We start from the raw sequence: 21,236 nt of genomic DNA on the forward strand, positions 1-21,236 counted from the left end.
CTCTCTTTCGCGCGCGCGCGCGCCCGCCGCCGCGCGCTGCGTGCTGCGTCATCAGCGGGCGCCCCGACGACGTGCGGCGGACGGCGCGGCGCAGCGCGGGCGTCGATGGGGCATCGCCCGCTGCCGCCGCCGCCGCCGCCGCCGCCGCCGGGTACTGTCTCTATGGCGAGGAGGCGGAGGAGGAGCGCGAGCTCGGACGCACAAGTAGTTGTTTCCGCGGGCGCGCGCGCGCGCGTGCGTCTCTCTGTGCGTGCGCGAGCCCGGCCCGGGAGGGGAGGGGAGGGGGAGGCCTCGGGAGCCGTCATCCTGAGGAGGAGGGGGAGGGGGAGGAAGGCCGGCCCATCGACCGGCAGCCCGCCCTGTGTGTGTGTGGGGGGTGGGGGGGGGACGCGCGCGCGCGCGTGTGGGGGGGGGTGGGTGTGAGGGGGCGGCGCGGGCCGATGACGTCACCGCTTTGCGCGGGGCGGGGCCGCGCAGGGGCTGAGGGGGACTGCGCCCCTCCCCTTGCGGCCTGCCCCCTCCCTCCGTCTAATAATAATAATAGTAATAATAATAATGATGATGATGGTACTTGTTAAGCGCTTACTATGTGCAAAGCGCCGGGGAGGTGACAAGGTGATCAGGTTGTCCCGCGTGGGGCTCACGGTCTTCATCCCCATTTTACAGATGAGGGAACTGAGGCCCAGAGACGTGAAGTGACTTGCCCAAATATTAGGCGCTTACTATGTGCAAAGCACCGTTCTAAGCGCTGGGGAGGTGACAAGGTGATGAGGTTGTCCCACAGGGGGCTCACAGTCCTCATCCCCATTTTACAGATGAGGGAACTGAGGCCCAGAGACGTGAAGTGACTTGCCCAAATAATAATAATAATAATGATGATGGCATTTATTAAGCGCTAACTATGTGCAAAGCACCGTTCTAAGCGCCGGGGAGGTGACAAGGTGATCAGGTCGCCCCCGCTCGGGGCTCCCAGTTTCAATCCCCATTTTACAGATGAGGGAACTGAGGCCCAGAGACGTGAAGTGACTTGCCCAAATAATAATAATAATAATAATAATGGCATGTATTAGGCGCTTACTGTGTGCAAAGCACTGTTCTAAGCGCTGGGGAGGTGACAAGGTGATCAGGTCGTCCCACGTGGGGCTCACAGTCTTCATCCCCATTTTCCAGATGAGGGAACTGAGGCCCAGAGACGTGAAGTGACTTGCCCAAATAATAATAATAATAATAATAATGATGGCATTTATTAAGCGCTTACTATGTGCGAAGCACCGTTCTAAGCGCTGGGGAGGTGACAAGGTGATCAGGTGGCCCCCGCTGGGGGCTCCCAGTTTCAGTACCCATTTTACAGATGAGGGAACTGAGGCCCAGAGACGTGAAGGGACTTGCCATAGTAATAATAATAATAATAATAATAGCATTTATTAGGCACTTACTATGTGCAAAGCACCGTTCTAAGCGCTGGGGAGGTGACAAGGTGATGAGGTTGTCCCACAGGGGGCTCACAGTCCTCATCCCCATTTTACAGATGAGGGAACTGAGGCCCAGAGACGTGAAGTGACTTGCCCAAATAATAATAATCATAATGATGGCATTTATTAAGCGCTTACTATGTGCAAAGCTCCGTTCTAAGCGCCGGGGAGGTGACAAGGTGATCAGGTCGCCCCCGCTGGGAGCTCCCAGTTTCAGTCCCCAGTTTACAGATGAGGGAACTGAGGCCCAGAGACGTGAAGTGACTTGCCCAAATAATAATAATCGTAATAATCATAATAATAATAATAATGGCATTTATTAGGCGCTTACTATGTGCAAAGCACCGTTCTAAGCGCCAGGGAGGTGACAAGGTGATCAGGTCGCCCCTGCTGGGGGCTCCCAGTCTTCATCCCCATTTTACAGATGAGGGAACTGAGGCCCAGAGACGTGAAGTGACTTGCCCAAATAATAATAATAATAATATGGCATTTATTAAGCGCTTACCATGTGCAAAGCACCATTCTAAGCGCTGGGGAGGTTACAAGGTGATGAGGTTTTCCCACAGGGGGCTCACAGTCTTCATCCCCATTTTACAGATGAGGGAACTGAGGCCCAGAGAAGTGAAGTGACTTGCCCAAAGTCACACAGCTAAGTGGCAGAACTGGCCACTTCATTCAATCAATCGTATTTATTGAGCGCTTACTGTATGCAGAGCACTGCACTAAGCGCTTGGGAAGTCCAAGTTGGAAACATCTAGAGACGGTCCCTACCCAACAGTGGGCTCACAGTCGAGAAGGGGGAAGACAGAGTCACACAGCTGACAGTTGGCGGAGCCGGGATTTGAACCCATGACCTCTGACTCCAAAGTCCATGCCCTTTCCACTGAGCCACGCTGCTTCTCTAATAATAGTGATGCCATTTGTTAGTGATAAGAATAATAATGACATTTTATTAAGCGCTTACGATGTGCAAAGCGCTGTTCTAAGCGCTGGGGAGGTTACAAGGTGATCAGGTGATCTTTTAGACTGCGAGCCCGCTGTTGGGTAGGGACCGTCTCTATATGTTGCCGACTTGTACTTCCCAAGCGCTTAGTACGGTGCTCTGCACACAGTAAGTGCTCAATAAATGCGATTGATTGATTGATCAGGTTCTTCCAAGGGGGGGCTCAGTCTCTTACTCTAAAGCAGCGTGGCTCAGTGGAAAGAGCCCGGGCTTTGGAGTCAGAGGTCATGGGTTCAAATCCCGGCTCCGCCAATTATCAGCTGTGTGACTTTGGGCAGTTTACTTCAATCAATCAATCAATCAATCAATCGTATTTATTGAGCGCTTACTGTGTGCAGAGCACTGTACTAAGCGCTTGGGAAGTACAAGTCGGCAACACATAGAGACAGTCCCTACCCAACAGCAGGCTCAGTTCCCTCATCTGTAAAATGGGGATTGAGATTGTGAGCCCCCCGTGGGACAACCTGATCACCCTGTAACCTCCCCAGTGCTTAGAACAGTGCCTTGCACATAGTAAGCACTTAATAAATGCCGTTATTATTTGTTATGACCTCTGACTCCAAAGCCCGTGCTCTTTCCGCTGAGCCATGCTGCTTACTATAATAATAATAATGATGATGGCATTTGTTAAACGCTTACTATGTGCCAAGCACTGTTCCAAGTGCTGGGGGGGAACACAAGGTGATCAGGTTGTCCCACGTGGGGCTCCCCGTCTTCATCCCCATTTGACAGATGAGGTCACTGAGGCCCAGAGAATAATAATGATGGCATTTATTAAGCACCGTTCTGAGCGCCGGGAAGGTTACAAGGTGATCAGGTTGTCCCACGGGGGGCTCACAGTCTTACTCCCCATTTGACAGACGAGGAAACTGAGGCCCAGAGAAGTGAAGTGACTTGCTCGAAGTCACACAGCTGACAAGTGGCGGAGCCGGGATTAGAATCCCCGACCTTTGACTCCCAAGCCCAGGCTTTTGCCACCGAGCCACGCTACTTCTATCCATCAATCAATCGTATTTATTGAGCGCTTACTGTGTGCAGAGCACTGTACTAAGCGCTTGGGAAGTACAAATGTGCTGTTCTAAGTGTAGAGGCCCCTCCCTGTTGGAGTTGCCTTTCTCCTCTTCCTGTCTAGAGTTTATAATAATAATAATAATAATTATTATGGCATTTGTTAAGTGCTTACTATGTGCCAAGCATCATTCTAAGCGTAGAGGTGTGCCCCCACCCCCCACCCCCCCACACATTGGAATTGCCTTTCCCTTCTTCCTGCCTGCAGTTTATAATAATAATGACCGTGCTTGCTAAGTGCTTCCTATGTGCCAAGCAGTGTTCTAAGTGCTGGGGAAGAGACAAAATCATCAGGTTGTGCCATGTGGGGTTCACAGTCTTAATCCCCATTTTACAGATGACGTAACTGAGGCACAGAGAAGTCAAGTGGCCTGCCCAAGGTCACACAGCAGACAAGGCCCTGCTGAGAGCTCACCTCCTCCAGGAGGCCTTCCCAGACTGAGCCCCTTCTTTCCTGTCCCCCTCGTCCCCCTCTCCATCTCCCCATCTTACCTCCTTCCCTTCCCCAAAGCACCTGTATAGATGTATATATGTTTGTACATATTTATTACTCTATTTATTTATTTATTTATTTTAGTTGTACAGATCTATTCTATTTATTTTATTTTGTTAGTATGTTTGGTTTTGTTCTCTGTCTCCCCCTTTTAGACTGTGAGCCCACTGTTGGGTAGGGACTGTCTCTAGATGTTGCCAATTTGTACTTCCCAAGCGCTTAGTACAGTGCTCTGCACATAGTAAGCGCTCAATAAATACGATTGATGATGATGATGATGAAGTGGTAGCAGCATGAGAAGCAGCGTGGCTCAGTGGAAAAGAGCCCGGGCTTTGGAGTCAGAGGTCATAGGTTCAAATCCTGGCTCTGCCAATTGTCAGCTGTGTGACTTTGGGCAAGTCACTTCTCTTCTCTGTGCCTCAGTTTCCTCGTCTGTAAAATGGGGATGAAGACTGTGAGCCCCTCGTGGGACAACCGGATCACCTTGTAACCTCCCCAGTGCTTAGAACAGTGCTTTGCACATAGTAAGCGCTTAATAAATGCCATTTAAGAAAAAAAAGTTATTGGAGCTGGGAGTAGAACCCACATCCTCTGACTCCCAAGTCCAGGCTCTCTCCACTAAGCCACGCCGCTTCTCAATTTATGTGGACGTTTGTCTTCCCCGCTGGAGTCGTGTGTAATAATAATGATGGTATTTGTTAAGCGCTCACTCTGTGCAAAGCACTGTTCTAAGTGCCGACTAACCCAACCGTCCTCTACCTGTTGCTCAGTAGAGTGCCCTGCACACTGTGGGCCTGCCGTTGATGCTGTGGATCGACCGATTTGGGTTCCGTCCCCGTGGGAGTATCGCGGGTGGAGATGTCCTGCCTCCTCTTGAAATCAGCTCTTCCACCTGTGCCTCCCGCCCTGTACCTCCAAACCTCCATCTTCAGCCACGCAACTCCACTGGTCTCTCTATACTAATAATAATGGCATGTATTAAGCAAAACTCATCCAGTAAACTTTGAATAATTGTAATCTTAATCTTACTGTGTGCAGAGCACTGTACTAAGTGCTTGGGAAGTACAAGTCGGCAACACAGAGACAGTCTTATAAATAATAATATTAAAAATATTAATAGTAACATAATATAATAATAAGTACATTATCAGCATTAATAATAAATTAATATAATGATATTAGTATTATTAATACTGACATTATTATTAAATAATAAATCAGTCTTATTAATGTTAATGATATTATATTGATATATTGATATATAATGATATATAATAATAATAATAATAATGGCATGTATTAAGCAAAACTCATCCAGTAAGCTTTGAATAATTTTAATCTTAATCTTAATTTTAATCTAAGCAAGTCACTGAACTTCTCTGGGCCTCCGTTACCTCATCTGTAAAATGGGGAGTAAGAGACTGAGCCCCCTGTGGAACAACCTGATCACCTTGTAACCTCCCCAGCACTTAGAACGGTGCTTTGCACATGGTGAGCGCTTAATAAATGCCATAAACAAAACAAAAAACTTAACTTCTCTGTGCCTCAGTTACCTCATAATGGGGAGTAATAATAATAATAATGGCATGTATTAAGCAAAACTCATCCAGTAAGCTTTGAGTAATTTTAATCTTAATCTTACTGTGTGCAGGGCACTGTACTAAGCGCTTGGGAAGTACAAGTCGGCAACACAGAGACAGTCCCTACCCTACTCTATACTGTTTTCAGACATGCCTGTGTATCCCCTGCCCCCCCAACGATCCCTTCTTGACCCCCTGGTAACCTCCAGTTATCAACCCATCTCCCCCCTACCATTCATTTCCAAACTCCTTGAGCAAGGTAGCACCTAAGAGCATTTTCTATCGAGATTCACCTACTCTCAGATCATAGGACATCTGGCTCATCGTCATCATCATCATCAATCGTATTTATTGAGCGCTTACTATGTGCAGAGCACTGTGCTAAGCGCTTGGGAAGTACAAATTGGCAACATCTAGAGACAGTCCCTACCCAGCAGTGGGCTCACAGTCTAAAAGGGGGAGACAGAGAACAAAACCAAACATACTAACAAAATAAAATAAATAGAATGGATATGTACAAGTAAGATAAATAAATAAATAAATAGAGTAATATAGAGTAATAGGATCAAGCTAGAGGGAGAGAGTGGGACTCACACAGCAGCAGCCCCACCCCCTCCCCCCGGCACAGGGTGCCCAGATGCCTTAGCAAGGGCCAGGAAGAGAGCAAGCCACTGACACGGGGAAGGAAGCCACTGGGCCGGCCACAAAAACTGCCCATTCATCTTGGCAGAGGCGAGCTCACAGGACAAATATTCAAGATTACCCCATTCCTGGCCAAAATCCAATTTTGAAGGCTATATGGGACTTTTTTCTTGACACCCTCCCCACCCCACCCCACCCCAGCAGTTCGAGCTTTTGCTTCCTAATTTACCCAAGAATACGTCCAAGTGAATTTGATCCTCGTGGGGAGATGTCGTAAATGAAGAGCCAAACTTCAGCAAGAAATCTTTTTACATATACTTACTACGGAAATGTTGTTGAACTGGGAGCCAATACTGGGGGATTCTTCCAAAACTCATCCAGTAAGCTTTGAATAATTTTAATCTTAATCTTACTGTGTGCAGGGTACTGTACTAAGCGCTTGGGAAGTACAAGTCGGCAACACAGAGACGGTCCCTACCCAGCAACGGCCTCAGTTCCCTCATCTGGAAAATGGGGATGAAGACTGTGAGCACCTGCTCCCTCTCCTCCAATTTCCTCCTTGACTCTTTGCGGCCTGGCTTCCGCCGCCTCCAGTTCTCAGAAACGGCCGTCTCTAAAGTTGCTAATGAGCTCCTTCTGACCAAATCCAGTGGCCTCTATTCTATTCTAATCCTCTATGACCTTTCAGCTGCCCTCGACAGACACTGTGGACCATCCATTCTAGAAACACTGACTTTGCCTTTCTTGACACTGTTCTGTCTTGCCCAAGGTCACACAGCAGACAAGTGGCAGAGCCGGGATTAGAAGGCAGACCCTTCTGACTCCTCAGGCCCGTGCTCTATCCGCTAAGCCACGCCGCTCCTCTCGTATTTACCCTAGTGCTTAGTACAGTACTACCTCTCTGGCCGCTCACACTCGGTGTCTTTCACTGTGCCTCCGCTGCTTCCCACTCTCTAACTTTGGGGTCCCATCTGTTCTCCATCTGTATTCACTCCCCTGGCGAACTCATCATCATCATCATCATCATCAATCGTATTGAGCGCTTACTGTGTGCAGAGCATTGTACTAAGCGCTTGGGAAGTACAAGTTGGCGACATATAGAGACGGTCCCTACCCAACAGCGGGCTCACAGTCTAGAAGGGGGAGACAGACAACAAAACAAAACATATTAACAAAATAAAATAAGTAGAATAATATGTACAAATAAAATAAATAGAGTAATGAATACGAACAAACATATATGCAGGTGCTGTGGGGAGGGGAAGGAGGTAAGGCGGGGGGGAGAGGAGGGGGAGAGGAAGGAGGGGGCTCAGTCTGGGAAAGCCTCCTGGAGGAGGTGAGCTCTCAGTAGGGCTTTGAAGGGAGGAAGAGAGCTGACAGCAGACGAGTGGCAGAGCCAGGATTGAAGCCAGGTCCTTCTGACTCCCCAGGCCCGTGCCCTATCCACTAGCCCACACTGCTCCTCTTTTATCTACCCTAACACTTAGTGCAGTGCTTGGCACATGGTGAGCACTTAAATACCGCAATTATCATATCCTGCCTTGACTACTGAATTAGCCTCCCTGCTGACTTCCCTACTTCCTGTCTCTTCCCTCTCTGGTTCATACTCTACTCCACAGATTGTTTTTATAAGAAGCACTCAGTCCACGTTTCTTGTTTCTTGCAAAACCTCCAATGGTTGCCCATCCATCTCCACAGCAAACAGAAACTTGTTACCATTGGCTTTAAAGCTCTCCCGCCTTCTACCGTATCTCACCAGTCTACTACAACCTAACTTGCATATTTTGCTCCTCTAGAGACAACTTTCTCAGTGTACCTCAACCTCATCTTTCTCATCGCCAACCTCTCGCCAACCTCCTCCCTCTGGCCTGAAACTCCCTACCCCTTCATGACCGGCGGACCACCTCCTCATCTTTGAGGCCCTACTAAAATCACATCTTCTCCAAGAGGTTTCACCCAGTTAAGCCATCACTTGCCTAAGTTCTTCCTTCTGTGTCACGTATGCACTTGGGTCTGTTTTCTTTAAGCGCTTCATCATCATCATCAATCGTATTGAGCGCTTACTATGTGCAGGGCACTGTACTAAGCGCTTGGGAAGTACAAATTGGCAACATCTAGAGACAGTCCCTACCCAACAGTGGGCTCACAGTCTAAAAGGGGGAGACAGAGAACAAAACCAAACATACTAACCAATTAAAATAAGTAGAATAGATATGTACAAGTAAAATAAATAAATAAATAGAGTAATAAATATGTACAAACATATATACATATATACAGGTGCTGTGGGGAAGGGAAGGAGGTAAGATGGGGGGGATGGAGAGGGGGAGAGGAAGGAAGGGGCTCAGTCTGGGAAGGCTTCCTAAGCACTTTGATGTTCATTCTTCACTAAGCCCAACAGCGTTTATGTACACATCCATCTGGAATTTTATTTTAATGTCTGCCTCCTCCTGTAGCCTTTAAACTCCTTGTGGGCAGGAATTGTCTACACATTTGTCTAGTCATTTATTGAGGGCTAATTGCAGAACATTGTACAAAGCACTTGGGAGAGTACAGTATAACAATATAAACCATTGATTGATTGATTATGGGGATTCGGTCCTGCCTCTGTTAGGCTCAAGCCGCCTTCCCCCCCATTATAGAGGCTCAGTTCCCCTGCCCGTCATGGGGCCCAGCTTCTCACCCCTTTTCCATAGAGGCACTGCCCCCGCCCCGCTGCCGTCCACCCTGTCCTGCCATGGAATTTCCCAGGTGTGTCCAGCCGAGCCGATCAGTCCTCCAGGGTCAATCAATCAATCAATCAATCGTATTTATTGAGCGCTTAAGGTCCTGGCGTTCTGCCCAGGAATTGCCCGGCCTCAGCTTCCCTCCCCAGGCCGAGGAGGGCAGCCTTGGCGTCAAGGCCGCGGCTCTGGTGGGGTTACCCAGGGTCTGCCTACGGTCGGAGCCCCCACGGTCCCGAGGAGTGCCGGGAAGGAAAGGGGACTTTGGATTGTCAGTTTCCTGATGGTCTCGCACACCCTTCTGAAACATAGAGCGATGTTTCCATCTTCCCCTGCCCCCCGCATGAACCGAGCAGTTTATCCCATGGTACGTTGGACCCTTCTTTCCGGTCACTTGGCCCAAGCCCCGTTATCGTTTAAGCCGTTTAGGGGAGCCGTGCTGACCTCGTCGGATAACATGAAGGACTAAGCCAAGGAACCCTTTAGGGCCTTCATTCGGGGATTGGGTGTGGGGAATGAAGGAGTTAATTCCCTTTATTCCTTAAACCCGAATCTTTCGATTTTCGTTGTCCGATGTGGGCTCCAGAACGGGCCTGGAATCTTCACGGCTGTCCCTCCTCCCAAGGATCTTCTCCCAGGGATCTTCTGTGTGGGGTTGTGGCCCTCAGAAATGGGGTTGAATTGTGAACGGTTTTATCGAGGGGTGTGTTTTCCCAAGGACTTCTCTTACTAATCAGAATCGGTTCGAGAACCTCCTGAAAGAGAATACGAAGCTTCTTTGCGGGCTGAATAGTGTAACATTAAGCACCGCTTAATCTTTGTTCAAGAATTGCGAAGTATAATAGCGCAACATGAAATGTGATATGAGTTTTATGAGTCGTTGCAGAAAGCTTCAAAAAGTTGTCTGTTTTGCCGACTGGCAGTGGTCTCTCAACATTAGTGAAGAAATTGTCCAGTTTAGGTTGAACTACTGCAGCTTTCTTCTTGTCATCTTAAAGTACCCCGTGGAAGGCTAAGTCCGTGGGAACACCCCTGCACATTGTTGTTCTCCTCACTCCATCAGGTTCCTTAATCATTTTTCTATATTCATCAGCTTTCTTGGAAGTTAATGCAATCCCAAGGGTTCAGCCGGGCCGGGGGTAACCCAACACTACCTCTTCATCGTGACGCATCGGATGGTTGAAGATGGATGAGTTCCTTGTTGGACAGTGATTCCTCTGAATGCGAAATAATAGTATTGATTGAGCACTTGCTGTACTAAGTGTTTGGGAAAGAACACACAGGTGGGAATTGGACATGGTTCTGCCCCTCAGGGGGGCCTCACAGTCGGAAAAAGAGTGTTGTAGCTCACCCGTATCCATTCATTCAGTCACTTATTCAATCGTATTTATCGAGTGCTTACTGTGTGCAAAGCACTGTACTAAGCACTTGGGAGAATACATCTTCCATGCTGAAATGAATTTGCCTCTCCAAGGGCTTCTCTGCCCTTTCCTCTCCATCCCAACTGCACCCATGCTGATCCAAGCACTTACCCTGTTCCGCCTTGACTACTGCGTCTGTCTCGGCCCTGCTTTCCCGGCCTCGTGTCTCTCTCCACTCCAGTCCATGCTTCACTCTGCTGCGTGGGTCATCTGTCAACAAGAACGCTCAGTCTGTGTCTCCCCCCGCCTCAAGAACCTCCAGCGGCTGCCCATCCACCTCCAGTCAAGCAGAGACTCTTTACCTTGGCTTTAAAAAGCAGTCCATCACCTCTCCTCGCCCTACCTCACCTCCCTGATGTATTGCAGTGCAGCCCGCACCCTCGGCTCCTCTAGCCCCAGCTTACTCACTGGGTCCCGCTCTCGTCTCATCAATCTCGGGCCCGACCCCCTTCCCACGTCCTTCCCTTCCATGTAGGCCAGACCACCACTCTCTCCACCTTCTCAAAGCTTTACTGAAGCCACATCTTCTCCAAGAGCCCCCCCCCCCCCACCAGTTAAGCCCTTTTTTTCCCTGCCCGCTCTCCCTTCTGTGTACTTGGATCTGTGCCCCACTGTTGGGTAGGGACTGTCTCTATATGTTGCCAATTTGTACTTCCCAAGCGCTTAGTACAGTGCTCTGCACATAGTAAGCGCTCAGTAAATACGATTGATGATCTGTGATGACCTTTGGACAGTTGTTATTTGCCCACCTGCAGTCCCACAACACTTACGAACCTATTTTTAATTTATTTATTATAAGTTATTTATTCAACTTAATGTCTGTCTCCCCCTCCAGACCGTAAGCTCCTTATGGGCAGGGAACACATCTGCTAATTCTGTTGTCTTGCGCTCTCCCAGGCGCTTAGTCCAGTGCTCGGCACATAATAAGTACTCAAGAAATACCGCTGATTGAAATGGAGGAGCCAGGATTAGAACATGGCTCTTCTGCTTCCCAGTTGTGTGCTTTTACCACTAGACCACACTGCCCCTCAGCTCTATCGCGGGCTGGCTGTAAACTGGGCATGACTGTTCCGATTTTTCATCTTTCCCATATGTCGGTTTTCTAAATTAGCCAGATCCCAGTGGAATCAGTTCTCCCGACGCCTCGGGAGTTACATTCTGGAGGAGCCCAGTGTTAATCCACCCACTGAGCCTTACTTGTTGGAGACAGACTGCTGGCCTTAGGGCACAGCTGACCGGGCCTGAGGTGGGATCACGTGAGGCAAGAAGGCCCCTTAAACATACATGCATGCGCACACACACACGCACACATAAATAAATGCATACTACTAATAATAGTGATAATTGTGGTATTTGTTAAGTGCTTACTGTGCATCAGGCACTGTACTAAGTGCTGAGGTAGATACGAGCAAATTCATTCATTCATTCAGTCGTATTTATTGATTCTCCCCCTCGTCCGCCTCTCCATCCCCCTCATCTTACCTCCTTCCCTTCCCCACAGCACCTGTATATATGTTTGTACATATTTATTACTCTATTTATTTAGTTATTTATTTTACTTGTACTTATCTATTCTATTTATTTTGTTAGTATGTTTGGTTTTGTTCTCTGTCTCCCCCTTTTAGACTGTGAGCCCACTGTTGGGTAGGGACTGTCTCTATATGTTGCCGACTTGTCCTTCCCAAGCGCTTAGTACAGTGCTCTGCACACAGTAAGCGCTCAATAAATACGATTGATTGATTGATTGAGTGCTTACTGTGTGCGGAGCACTGTACTAAGCGATTGGGAAGCACAAGTTGGCAACATATAGAGACGGTCCCTACCCAACAACGGGCTCACAGTCTAAAAGGGGGAGACAGACAACCAAACAAAACATGTGGACCCGTGTCGAGTCGTCAGAACAAATAGAATTAAAGCTAAATGCACATCTTTAAAAAATATATAGAATAGTAAATACGTGCAAGTGAAATAGAGTCATAAATCTGTACAACCATATACAGGTGCTGTGGGGAGGGGAAGGAGGTGGTGGGGGGCGTTGGGGAGGAGGAGAATCAGGCTGAACACAGTCTCTATCTCAAATGGGATTCCTAGTCTTAATCCCCATTTTACAGATGAGGTAACTGAGGCACAAAGAAGTGAAGCAACTTGCCCAAGGTCACACAGAAGGCAAGTGGCAGGGCAAGGACTGTGAGCCCGCTATTGGGTAGGGACTGTCTCTGTATGTTGCCAACTTGGACTTCCCAAGCGCTTAGTACAGTGCTCTGCACACAGTAAGCGCTCAATAAATACGATTGATGAAGGATCTGACTGCCAGATCCGTGCTGGAGATCTATATGTGCTGGAGAACATTTGTAAGTTATACAGCCTTAAGGTCAGTTGATCAACTTTCTGACAAGCAAATAGGTGCCAGTGCGCGTTTTGAAATCTCTGAAGAATCCCAGGCTGGATCTTGGTTTTCCACTTCTTTTCTCAGTGAACGGTTACACAGCGAGGTACCGAGGGACAGGTACTCATCCTGGCTCACGGGAATTCCAATTTACCATATCCATTTTTGTCTGGACTGTTTTAGGTTCAAAAATAAAGGATTTATGAAACTTCTCTTTGCCCAAGTGTTACATTGGCTGCCTGGCCCCCAGACCTGCCCGTCTCCTCACTATGCCAGCTGCCACCGTGGATCATAGCCAAAGAATCTGTGAAGTCTGGGCGTGCAACCTGGATGAAGAGATGAAGAAGATCCGTCAAGTGATCCGGAAGTACAATTACGTCGCTATGGTATATTAGCAAAACCACATTTTTACAGCTGGGTTCCTTTGAAAGGCCCCGAATCCCAGCCCTCGGGTGGCTTTGCCCCGGTGCGTTCATTTGGGTGGCGGCAGGAGAGGGGACAGGGATAGATGTAAAACTTCCCTAGGGGAACGTGCTGCTTCAGAATTAATCCTGCCAGCGGTATTGGGGGCTCAAGAACCCCCTCCCTCTTGCCGGCCCCATCCCTGGCTGCCCATTTGAAATCCCGACCTGTCCACTCGGCATTGCTCTAGGTTTTCTCGTGACCTTGGAAGGTCGTTTTTTTCATGGTTTTCCCACGGAAGCCTACAGAATGAACTCCCTCGGCAGGAGGAGGAGTGAGGAGGAGAAGCAAAATGACCTTCTGGGCCAAAATAGAGAAAGCACTTAATAAATGGGGATTCACTGGTGACTAGAAATGTGGGTTATTTCCAGCCCAGGGACATGCGCCGTGGCAAGGCGAAGCGGGATTTTTGCTTCCTGACCAGCAGGCAATGGGAAACTTGTAAGCGTTCCCAGGGTCGGGTGGGTGGGCGGGCCTGGAATGCTTTTCCGGTTCTCATCAGAGCGGATGGGCCTTGAGCTGGACAAAATTTAGGGAGAGCCCAGCGTGCTCTTTGTGATCACCTGCCTGTGTGATTTAAGTGGGGAGTGAGCTCAGAATTGAATTCATTGGAAACGCAAAACTGGAAGTGTTGTGCTTTTTTTGTCTTCTCCTCCTTCTCCTGGAGGTTGAGTCCTGGAAGAACCCAGACCTTGGTCATTGCATGGTGGCTAGAGCACGGGCCTGGGGATCGGAAGGTCATGGGTTCTAATCCCAGTTCCCCCACTTATCTGCTGTGTGGCCTTGGGCAAGCCACTTGACTTCTCTGTGCCTCAGTTACCTCATCTGTTAAATGGGGGCTGAGACCGTGAGCGCCACGTGGGACAGGGACTGTGTCCGGCCCGATTGGCTTGTTACCTACCCCAGCGCTTAGTACAGTGCCTCACACACAGTAAGCGCTGAACAAAGACCAAAATTATAGTTATTAGCTTTATTATTAAGAGGCAGCTGCCAACCCCAGGGACACTTCCTCCCTCCCTCCCTCCCTCTTTGTCTTTCTTCCTGCAGGGCAGAACATTCACTTGCTCTTGAGAAATCCAAGGAACTTCCCATAGAGGAGCCCCATTTTCCAATTGGTTTAAAAAAACAAAAAATACATTTCCTATTTCCATGTGACCCTTTTGAAAGATTGCAAGGGCAAGAGTATTTCCAGAGGGTGAGGAAGAGAGGGTTTTGGAGCGCACGGGCGCACACAAGGTTTGGAAGGTCATCTACAAAGTAGTGAGTTCCTTGACTTCTGTTATGGGAAACAGTCCACTGTCTGACAGCGGGCCAGGGCCGTGTGATTGTGGTTTCACGGATTTCGCCCCGGTTTGCAGGACACGGAGTTTCCGGGCGTGGTTGCTCGGCCCATCGGAGAGTTCAGGAGCAACGCGGACTATCAGTACCAGCTGCTGCGCTGCAACGTTGACCTGCTCAAGATCATTCAGCTGGGATTGACGTTCATGAACGAGCAGGGCGAATACCCGCCGGGAACCTCGACATGGCAGTTTAATTTTAAATTTAACTTAACGTAAGTGGAAATGAAAACCCACCCTGGTGTTTAGTGGAAAACCATGTTTTGGGCTCCCGTGTGTTCTCCGTGGATCTCCAGGAGGGCAGTCCATCGATCAGTGGTATTTACTGAGTACTTAATATGCGCCGAGCGCTGTACTAAGCGCTCAGCACACGTTCTTTGCCCAAGGCGAGTTTACAGTCTAGAGCTGGCCCTCAAAAAATAAACCTTCCATTTCCCCTCCAGGATTAAGAGAGTCGGGCGCTTTAGGAATAGAAGTAAAGGCTGTGGTTAAGCGTGGTCTACTTTGAATGGTAGGAATGACTTTTTCATTCTCTGGAGAAAGATTTGGAAGAGCCCCCAGCCAGTGAGGAAAATGGGAAAGGACTCGTCTCAGCCACTGTATCTCGGCGCCGGATGTTTGGACATTTGGATCGGTGAAAGAGTTAGAATCAGTGCTGCATTTCCTTCTTTTCCTGTCTCCCCCGTCAGGGAGGACATGTACGCCCAGGATTCTATCGAACTCCTAACAACTTCCGGCATCCAGTTTAAAAAGCACGAGGAAGAAGGAATCGAAACCCAGTACTTTGCGGAGCTTCTCATGACGTCCGGCGTGGTGCTGTGTGAAGGGGTGAAGTGGCTTTCGTTTCACAGGTGAGCGTCCTGGGGAGGCCTGCTGGTGTTGCTTACCCCGTTCTTGGCCGGCGGTGCAGCCTCGACTGTGGGTAACAAGCTGGTTTTCAAGTTTTTTTAAGTACTGATTTTGCTTTCTGGGAGGTCAGGCACAAACAAGTCCAGGAGGACCGACATAACTGAAATCAATCAATCACTGGGATTTATTGAGCACTTACTGTGTGCAGAACACTGTACTGAGTGCTAATTTATTTTATTTGGTTTATATGTTTTGTTTTATCTTATTTTGTTAGTATGTTTGGTTTTGTCTCCCCCCTTTTAGACTGTGAGCCCACTGTTGGGTAGGGACTGTCTCTATATGTTGCCAATTTGTACTTCCCAAGCGCTTAGTACAGTGCTCTGCACACAGTAAGCGCTCAATAAATATGATTGATGATGATGATGTTTTGTTGTCTGTCTCCTCGTTCTAGACTGTGAGCCCACTGTTGGGTAGAGACCGTCTCTATGTGCTGCCAACATGTACTTCCCAAGCGCTTAGTACAGTGCTCTGCACACAGTAAGCGCTCAATAAATACAATTGAGTGAATGAATGAATGAATGCTAGGGATCAATCGATTAATGGGATTAATCGAGTGCTTACTCTGTCAAAAACACTGTTCTGAGCACTTGGGAGAGTACAGTACGAGAGAATTAGCGGACACGTTCCCCGCTCATAATGAGCTTACATTCTAGACGGGGAGACTGACGTTTATGTTAATAAATAATTTAAGGATGTGTACCTAAGTGTTGTGGGGTTGTGGGTGGGGTGAATATGAAATGTCCAAAGGTTATGGATCCAGTTGCGCAGGTGATACAGAAGGGAGAGCGAGCAGGGGAAAAGAGGGCTTAATGAGAGAAGGTGTGACCTTAATTGTGCTTCGAAGGTGCAGAGAGTGGTGGTCTGGCGTATGTGGAGTGAGAGGGAGTTCCAGGGTAGGGCGAGGACGTGGGTAGGGGCTGAGATAGATGAGATCGGGGCACGGTAAGGAAGCTGGCACGGGAGGAGCGGAGTGTGCGGGCTGGACCGTAGCAGGAGATTAGGAAGATGAGGTAGGGTGGGGCGAGCTGATTGAGTGCTTTAAAGTTGGGGAGAGTACAGTATAACAGAGTGGGCAGGCACGGTCTCTGCCCACAAAGGTGTCTAGAGGGGGAGACGGACGTTACTGTAAATAAATAAGTTACGAAGATGTACGTCAGTGCTGAATTAAGTCATCTTCGGCAAGAGGGGCTGGGTCGTAATGCTTTGCTGACTCAGTGATCCACTGTTGGCCAGGCCAAGATTGGCCACGGCATTCTGTTGAGTTCACGCATGGCAGTGTGCGAGCCTGGGGGAGGGCCCTGGGGGGGAAGGGCAGCTGTTGCCCATCTCAGGCAGGCTCGCGCTCCTGATACCCACCCCTCTTGATGCTGTCGGAGCCAGGGTCCTGGCTCCTGGAGGCCCGTCTGTGGTGGAGGAGGTTGCCAGGATCGTCTTCCTTTGCCCCAAATTGGAGTCAGGAATGGACTCCGATACCCTGACCTCCATGTGACCTCCAAGTCGGCACCATCGTTGCCCCAGAGCCCCTCCGCCAACCGGCCCCGGGTTCAGTCATTTGTGCCCGTGGGCCCGTTCCGAACCTTTGGGCTGCGTGTGTCAACCTGAGTGGCTCCAGCCTGGGTGACCTTTAATCAATCAATCGTATTTATTGAGCGCTTACTGTGTGCAGAGCACTGTACTAAGCGCTTGGGAAGTACAAGTTGGCAACATATAACATTTAACCCTGGCCTGGAGCCCCCCCTCTCCCCGGGGACTCGACTCCCTCGATTCCATTGGGGGCGGGGAAGGGTACGGGGAGGAGCGTCAGTCAGGTGGGATGTGGGGTTCGGAGCAGCTTCTGGGGGTGGGAATGGCTGGCGGCAATGTTCTTGGTGTTGCCGTGAACACGCCGTTGAAACAGGAGGGTCATGGGTGAGGTGAGGGTGACTGTCTTTCCAGTCACATGTGGGCCCTCCTCTCTCTCCCCAGTGGCTATGACTTCGGCTATCTCATCAAAATCCTGACCAACTCCAACCTGCCAGAGGAAGAACTTGACTTCTTTGAGATCCTACGGTTATTTTTCCCTGTCATCTATGACGTGAAGTACCTCATGAAGAGCTGCAAAAATCTCAAGGTAAGCGAGCCACGGTGGGGGGGATGCCCATTAGTACCCGGAATCCCCTCCTCCTGCCCGGAAACGGGGCTGAGATCCTCCTTTGACGCTGGTCTGTTCAACCCAGCCGCCCTGGCGTTCCGTCATCATCATCAGTCGTATTTATTGAGCGCTTACTATGTGCAGAGCACTGTACTAAGCGCTTGGCACTGTACTAAGCGCTCCAGATCGAACGCTAGTGGTCCTTGTGGACGGTGTGGAGAGGAGGGGAAGGATGGCGGGAGTGCGGGGCATTGGCCGGCTGACTGCCGGGCCTCCCGAAGGGCCACGTGTGTCCGAGGGGCCGTGTCGGGGCTGGAGGAGGCCCGAGGAATAAGCGTCAACGAAGTAGCATCCTCGTTATTGTTGTTACTAAGCGCTTAGTACAGTGCTCTGCACATAGTAAGCGCTCAATAAATACGATTGATTGATTGAGTAGTGGGATTGACCCGCGGAGCGCTCCCCCAGCCCGAGCGAAGGGAAGGTGCTTCCGGAGCTCTTCAGGGGGGCCCGGGCAGCCGCAACAAAGCCGAGGCTGGCGCGTTGGCCTTTCCCGGGACCGGCGCGGCTGCGGGCAGCTTGCTCGGAGCCTGCTTGGGGCTAAGGGCCCTGGGGCCGGCGGCCAGGGGAACGCGGCGGGCCCGGTCTGGGGCGCAGGGTGGCGGCGTGGCCCGTGGAAGGGCTAGCCGGGCGCGTCTGGTCCCAGTGATCGCAGCTCGCTGTGTTGCAGGGCGGCCTGCAGGAGGTGGCGGAGCAGCTGGAGCTGGAGCGGATCGGGCCGCAGCACCAGGCCGGCTCCGACTCGTTGCTCACCGGAATGGCCTTTTTCAAGATGAGAGAGGTAGGCGGGCACCTTCGATCCCCCCCCGCCCCCGTCCGGGTCTGCCGGTGGCCGGAGGATCGGGGCGGTGAGCCGATGGCGGCCGGGAGCCGGTCCACACAGGTGCTCCCTGTGGACTCGGGAACACGTTAGGGCCCCAGTGCCAGGCGGCGGGGGGGGGTCGGTGCCGAGGCTCTGGAGGTCTCCTCCTCCCCCCTCAGATCCACTGGCTTACCTTTGCCGGCAGCCAAATCGCCGTCTCTCCGGGACCCGATCCCGCCTCGGTCGCTCACGGGTGCCGGATCACAGGGGCGTGAGCGTGGGGGGGTCTTCGCCCAGAGGGTCGGGGGATCCCTTTCCCCGGAGCGGCGGCCGGTCCAGGCCGAGAACGGGGGCAGGCGGAGCCGTCTCCGGGGCGGCGGGCTCCTGCTGCCGTACGTGGCCCTACTGGTCCGGCGGGCAGTCGCCCCGTTGGGGTCAGCGCGGCGAGGCTTCCGATTCCGTTTCAGATGTTCTTTGAGGATCACATCGACGACGCCAAATACTGCGGGCACCTGTACGGCCTGGGCTCCGGCTCGTCCTACGTGCAGAACGGCACCGGCAGCGCCTATGAGGAGGAAGCCGACAAGCAGTCGTGACCGGGTCGGGGCCGTTGACACTCGTCCTCGGTTTTACCTCAGGGTCGCGGTCGGCTCCCCGGACGGCGGGGGAGCCTTCGTGTTCGGGTCCCCCGGGCTCCCCTCTCCCGCTTCCTGCCTCCCCGTCTCCCCCGCGCTCCACGCTCTCCCCTCAGAGCGAAAATGAAAGTCAGTCCCCGCTCCCAGATCTGGGTCTCGACCCGTAGAAGAGTTTCCGGTTCGATCCAACCCCGGCCCCGCCGGCCCGGCCCGGCCCCGCGGCAGCGGCAGGGAGCGGGGGAGAGCTGAGTCGGAATGAGGATTTGGTCAGAGCACCTAGGCGGTCTTAGGTTTTTCCCCCGGTGAACTAGCGCTGACTGTAACTTATTTCCCCATCTCGTGTCTCTCCCCTCCAGAAGGCGAAGTTTTAGCTACTCAAGATTGTGGCCCATCAATTTTGCACTTTAGAGAGTGACTCGGACTCAGCTCCTCTGTTTTATTGGAAGTTTCGGTTTTTCTCGCTCTTAGCTTGAAAAATAACCATCAGCCAAGCTGTCCCTCGACGTTGCCTCGCTTCAGAGCCGGGCGCAGCCGGACGCGTGCCTTGCACTCGGTCGGTCGGTCCGTCGCTCGGCAGAGCGGCGCGAGCCCGAGACAAAAGCCGACTGCCCGCGGACCCCAGGGGCCGCTGGCTTCTGCTTGGCAGGTTGGGCCGCCTGGGGGGCTGGCTGACCGCCCCGCCCCGGCCCCTCCACGCTTCCTTTAGGAAAGCTCGTGGGGTCGGCACCGGGTTTCTTCCCGGGAGCTGGAGTCCTTGGAGGCCCGCCCCGGCTCCACTCCTGCTTGCCCACTCGTAAAGACACGTCGGTCGGGTGCTTGGTTGGCCGGCTTTCCAAGTCGACTCCGCTACTAACGACGCCCAAAGATCGCACTTCACCGTAGGGCTCCCTGGCCCGGCATCAAATTAAAAAAAAAGACAAGATTTTTGCCTTTGTAACGGCTACAAAGACAACCGTCCCGGTGTTCTGTGACAAACCGCGGCCGGCCCCCAACGGGGCAGGGTGGTCGCCCGAGCCCAGGAGCGAACGCTGGTTACTTTTCCCGGTTCAGGTATATCTGGCTATATATTTCAGCCGACTCGTCCGAGGGAAATCGGAAGCCCTCGTCCCGGCAGAGCCTGTGACGGATCATCTGTCCGGGGACCCCGTAGGGAAGGAAGCAGCCACTGATTGCCGGCCTGAGCAGTGGACTCCGGGAGCGTCGGAATGTCGACTGCCGACCGCCGCTGGCCCGAGGGGAGGGTCCCGACGGCGGGGGAGCGGCGGGCAGCCGCTGACCGCCGCTGGCCCAAGTGGAGGGTCCCCTCGGAGGGGGAGCGTCAACACTTCTTCAATCAGCAATATCGATAATTCCCCAAATGTTCCTCCGATTGATCGGTCTCCCCTGTACTTTCACAATCTCTTTGCATTGCTGTAACCGGCAGTCCTTTTTAAAACAAAGAAGAAAACTATTTGCAAAACAGAGGGTATTATTTGTTTTTAAAGCTTTTGTAAATAAAGGCTTCAGAACTGTTTTCTTACATAGTCCCTGACTGGCGGTGTGTGTCCGGAAAAGCCTCCCGGGCCCACGGCCCCAACCTGGGCGGCCGGCTTCGGGACCGCGGCGATCGGCTGACCGCAAGGGCGTCCGCTGTCGGGATCGGGCACGGGGAGGGGGCCGTTCTTCGCTTCCTGTGGGTCTCATGCCCTGGGGCAGAAGGGTAGCTGAGGGGTGGCGTGGCGTGGCAATGGGGGGGAAAGGGGCATTGGTGTACGTGTGCCTTTGGCAGACAGCAGTGGACCCTCTCGTTGGGAAGCCGTGCCCGCTGCGGCTGCTCCACGCGCTTTTTAAAGCGCGGCCCCGTTTGCCGCGACCAAGGCCGAGCTCTGTGTTAAAACAGCAGAAAGGTCTTGGCCTCTTGTCATTTTCTGTAAGATACCCGCTGGCCAACGCCCCCGCACACGGGCCGGTACCGACCCGGTCCCCGCACTCAGTGGCCGGGACTGCCTCCGCCTGTTCCTGGCTCTGGTCTGCCCCTCCCTCCAGCTAGAGAAGCAGCGTGGCTCAGTGGAAAGAGCCCGGGCTTTGGAGTCAGAGGTCATGGGTTCAAATCCCGGCTCCGCCAATTGTCAGCTG

At 51.6% G+C, this 21,236-nt stretch overlaps 1 protein-coding gene across 3 annotated transcripts; it reads left to right on the forward strand.

Moving 5' to 3' along the window:
* Positions 1 to 139: 139 nt before the first annotated feature.
* CNOT7 (CCR4-NOT transcription complex subunit 7) lies at positions 140 to 20,634 on the forward strand. Of its 3 annotated transcripts, XM_038754963.1 has the most exons (8): positions 140 to 204; positions 12,972 to 13,174; positions 14,609 to 14,802; positions 15,277 to 15,438; positions 17,462 to 17,606; positions 18,340 to 18,465; positions 18,954 to 19,086; positions 19,478 to 20,634. In XM_038754963.1, exons 2-7 carry the CDS (start codon positions 13,058 to 13,060, stop codon positions 19,080 to 19,082), a joined length of 873 nt encoding a protein of 290 aa, XP_038610891.1. In that variant the 5' UTR covers positions 140 to 204; positions 12,972 to 13,057; the 3' UTR covers positions 19,083 to 19,086; positions 19,478 to 20,634. The 3 variants fall into 3 exon arrangements, with proteins under 3 accessions (XP_038610891.1, XP_038610890.1, XP_038610892.1); XM_038754962.1 differs by having other exon boundaries at positions 18,954 to 20,634; XM_038754964.1 differs by having other exon boundaries at positions 18,355 to 18,465; positions 18,954 to 20,634.
* The last annotated feature ends 602 nt before the right edge of the window (positions 20,635 to 21,236 follow it).

The sequence above is a fragment of the Tachyglossus aculeatus genome, chromosome 12, assembly GCF_015852505.1.
Source record: "Tachyglossus aculeatus isolate mTacAcu1 chromosome 12, mTacAcu1.pri, whole genome shotgun sequence".
Taxonomy (NCBI): Eukaryota; Metazoa; Chordata; class Mammalia; order Monotremata; family Tachyglossidae; genus Tachyglossus; species Tachyglossus aculeatus.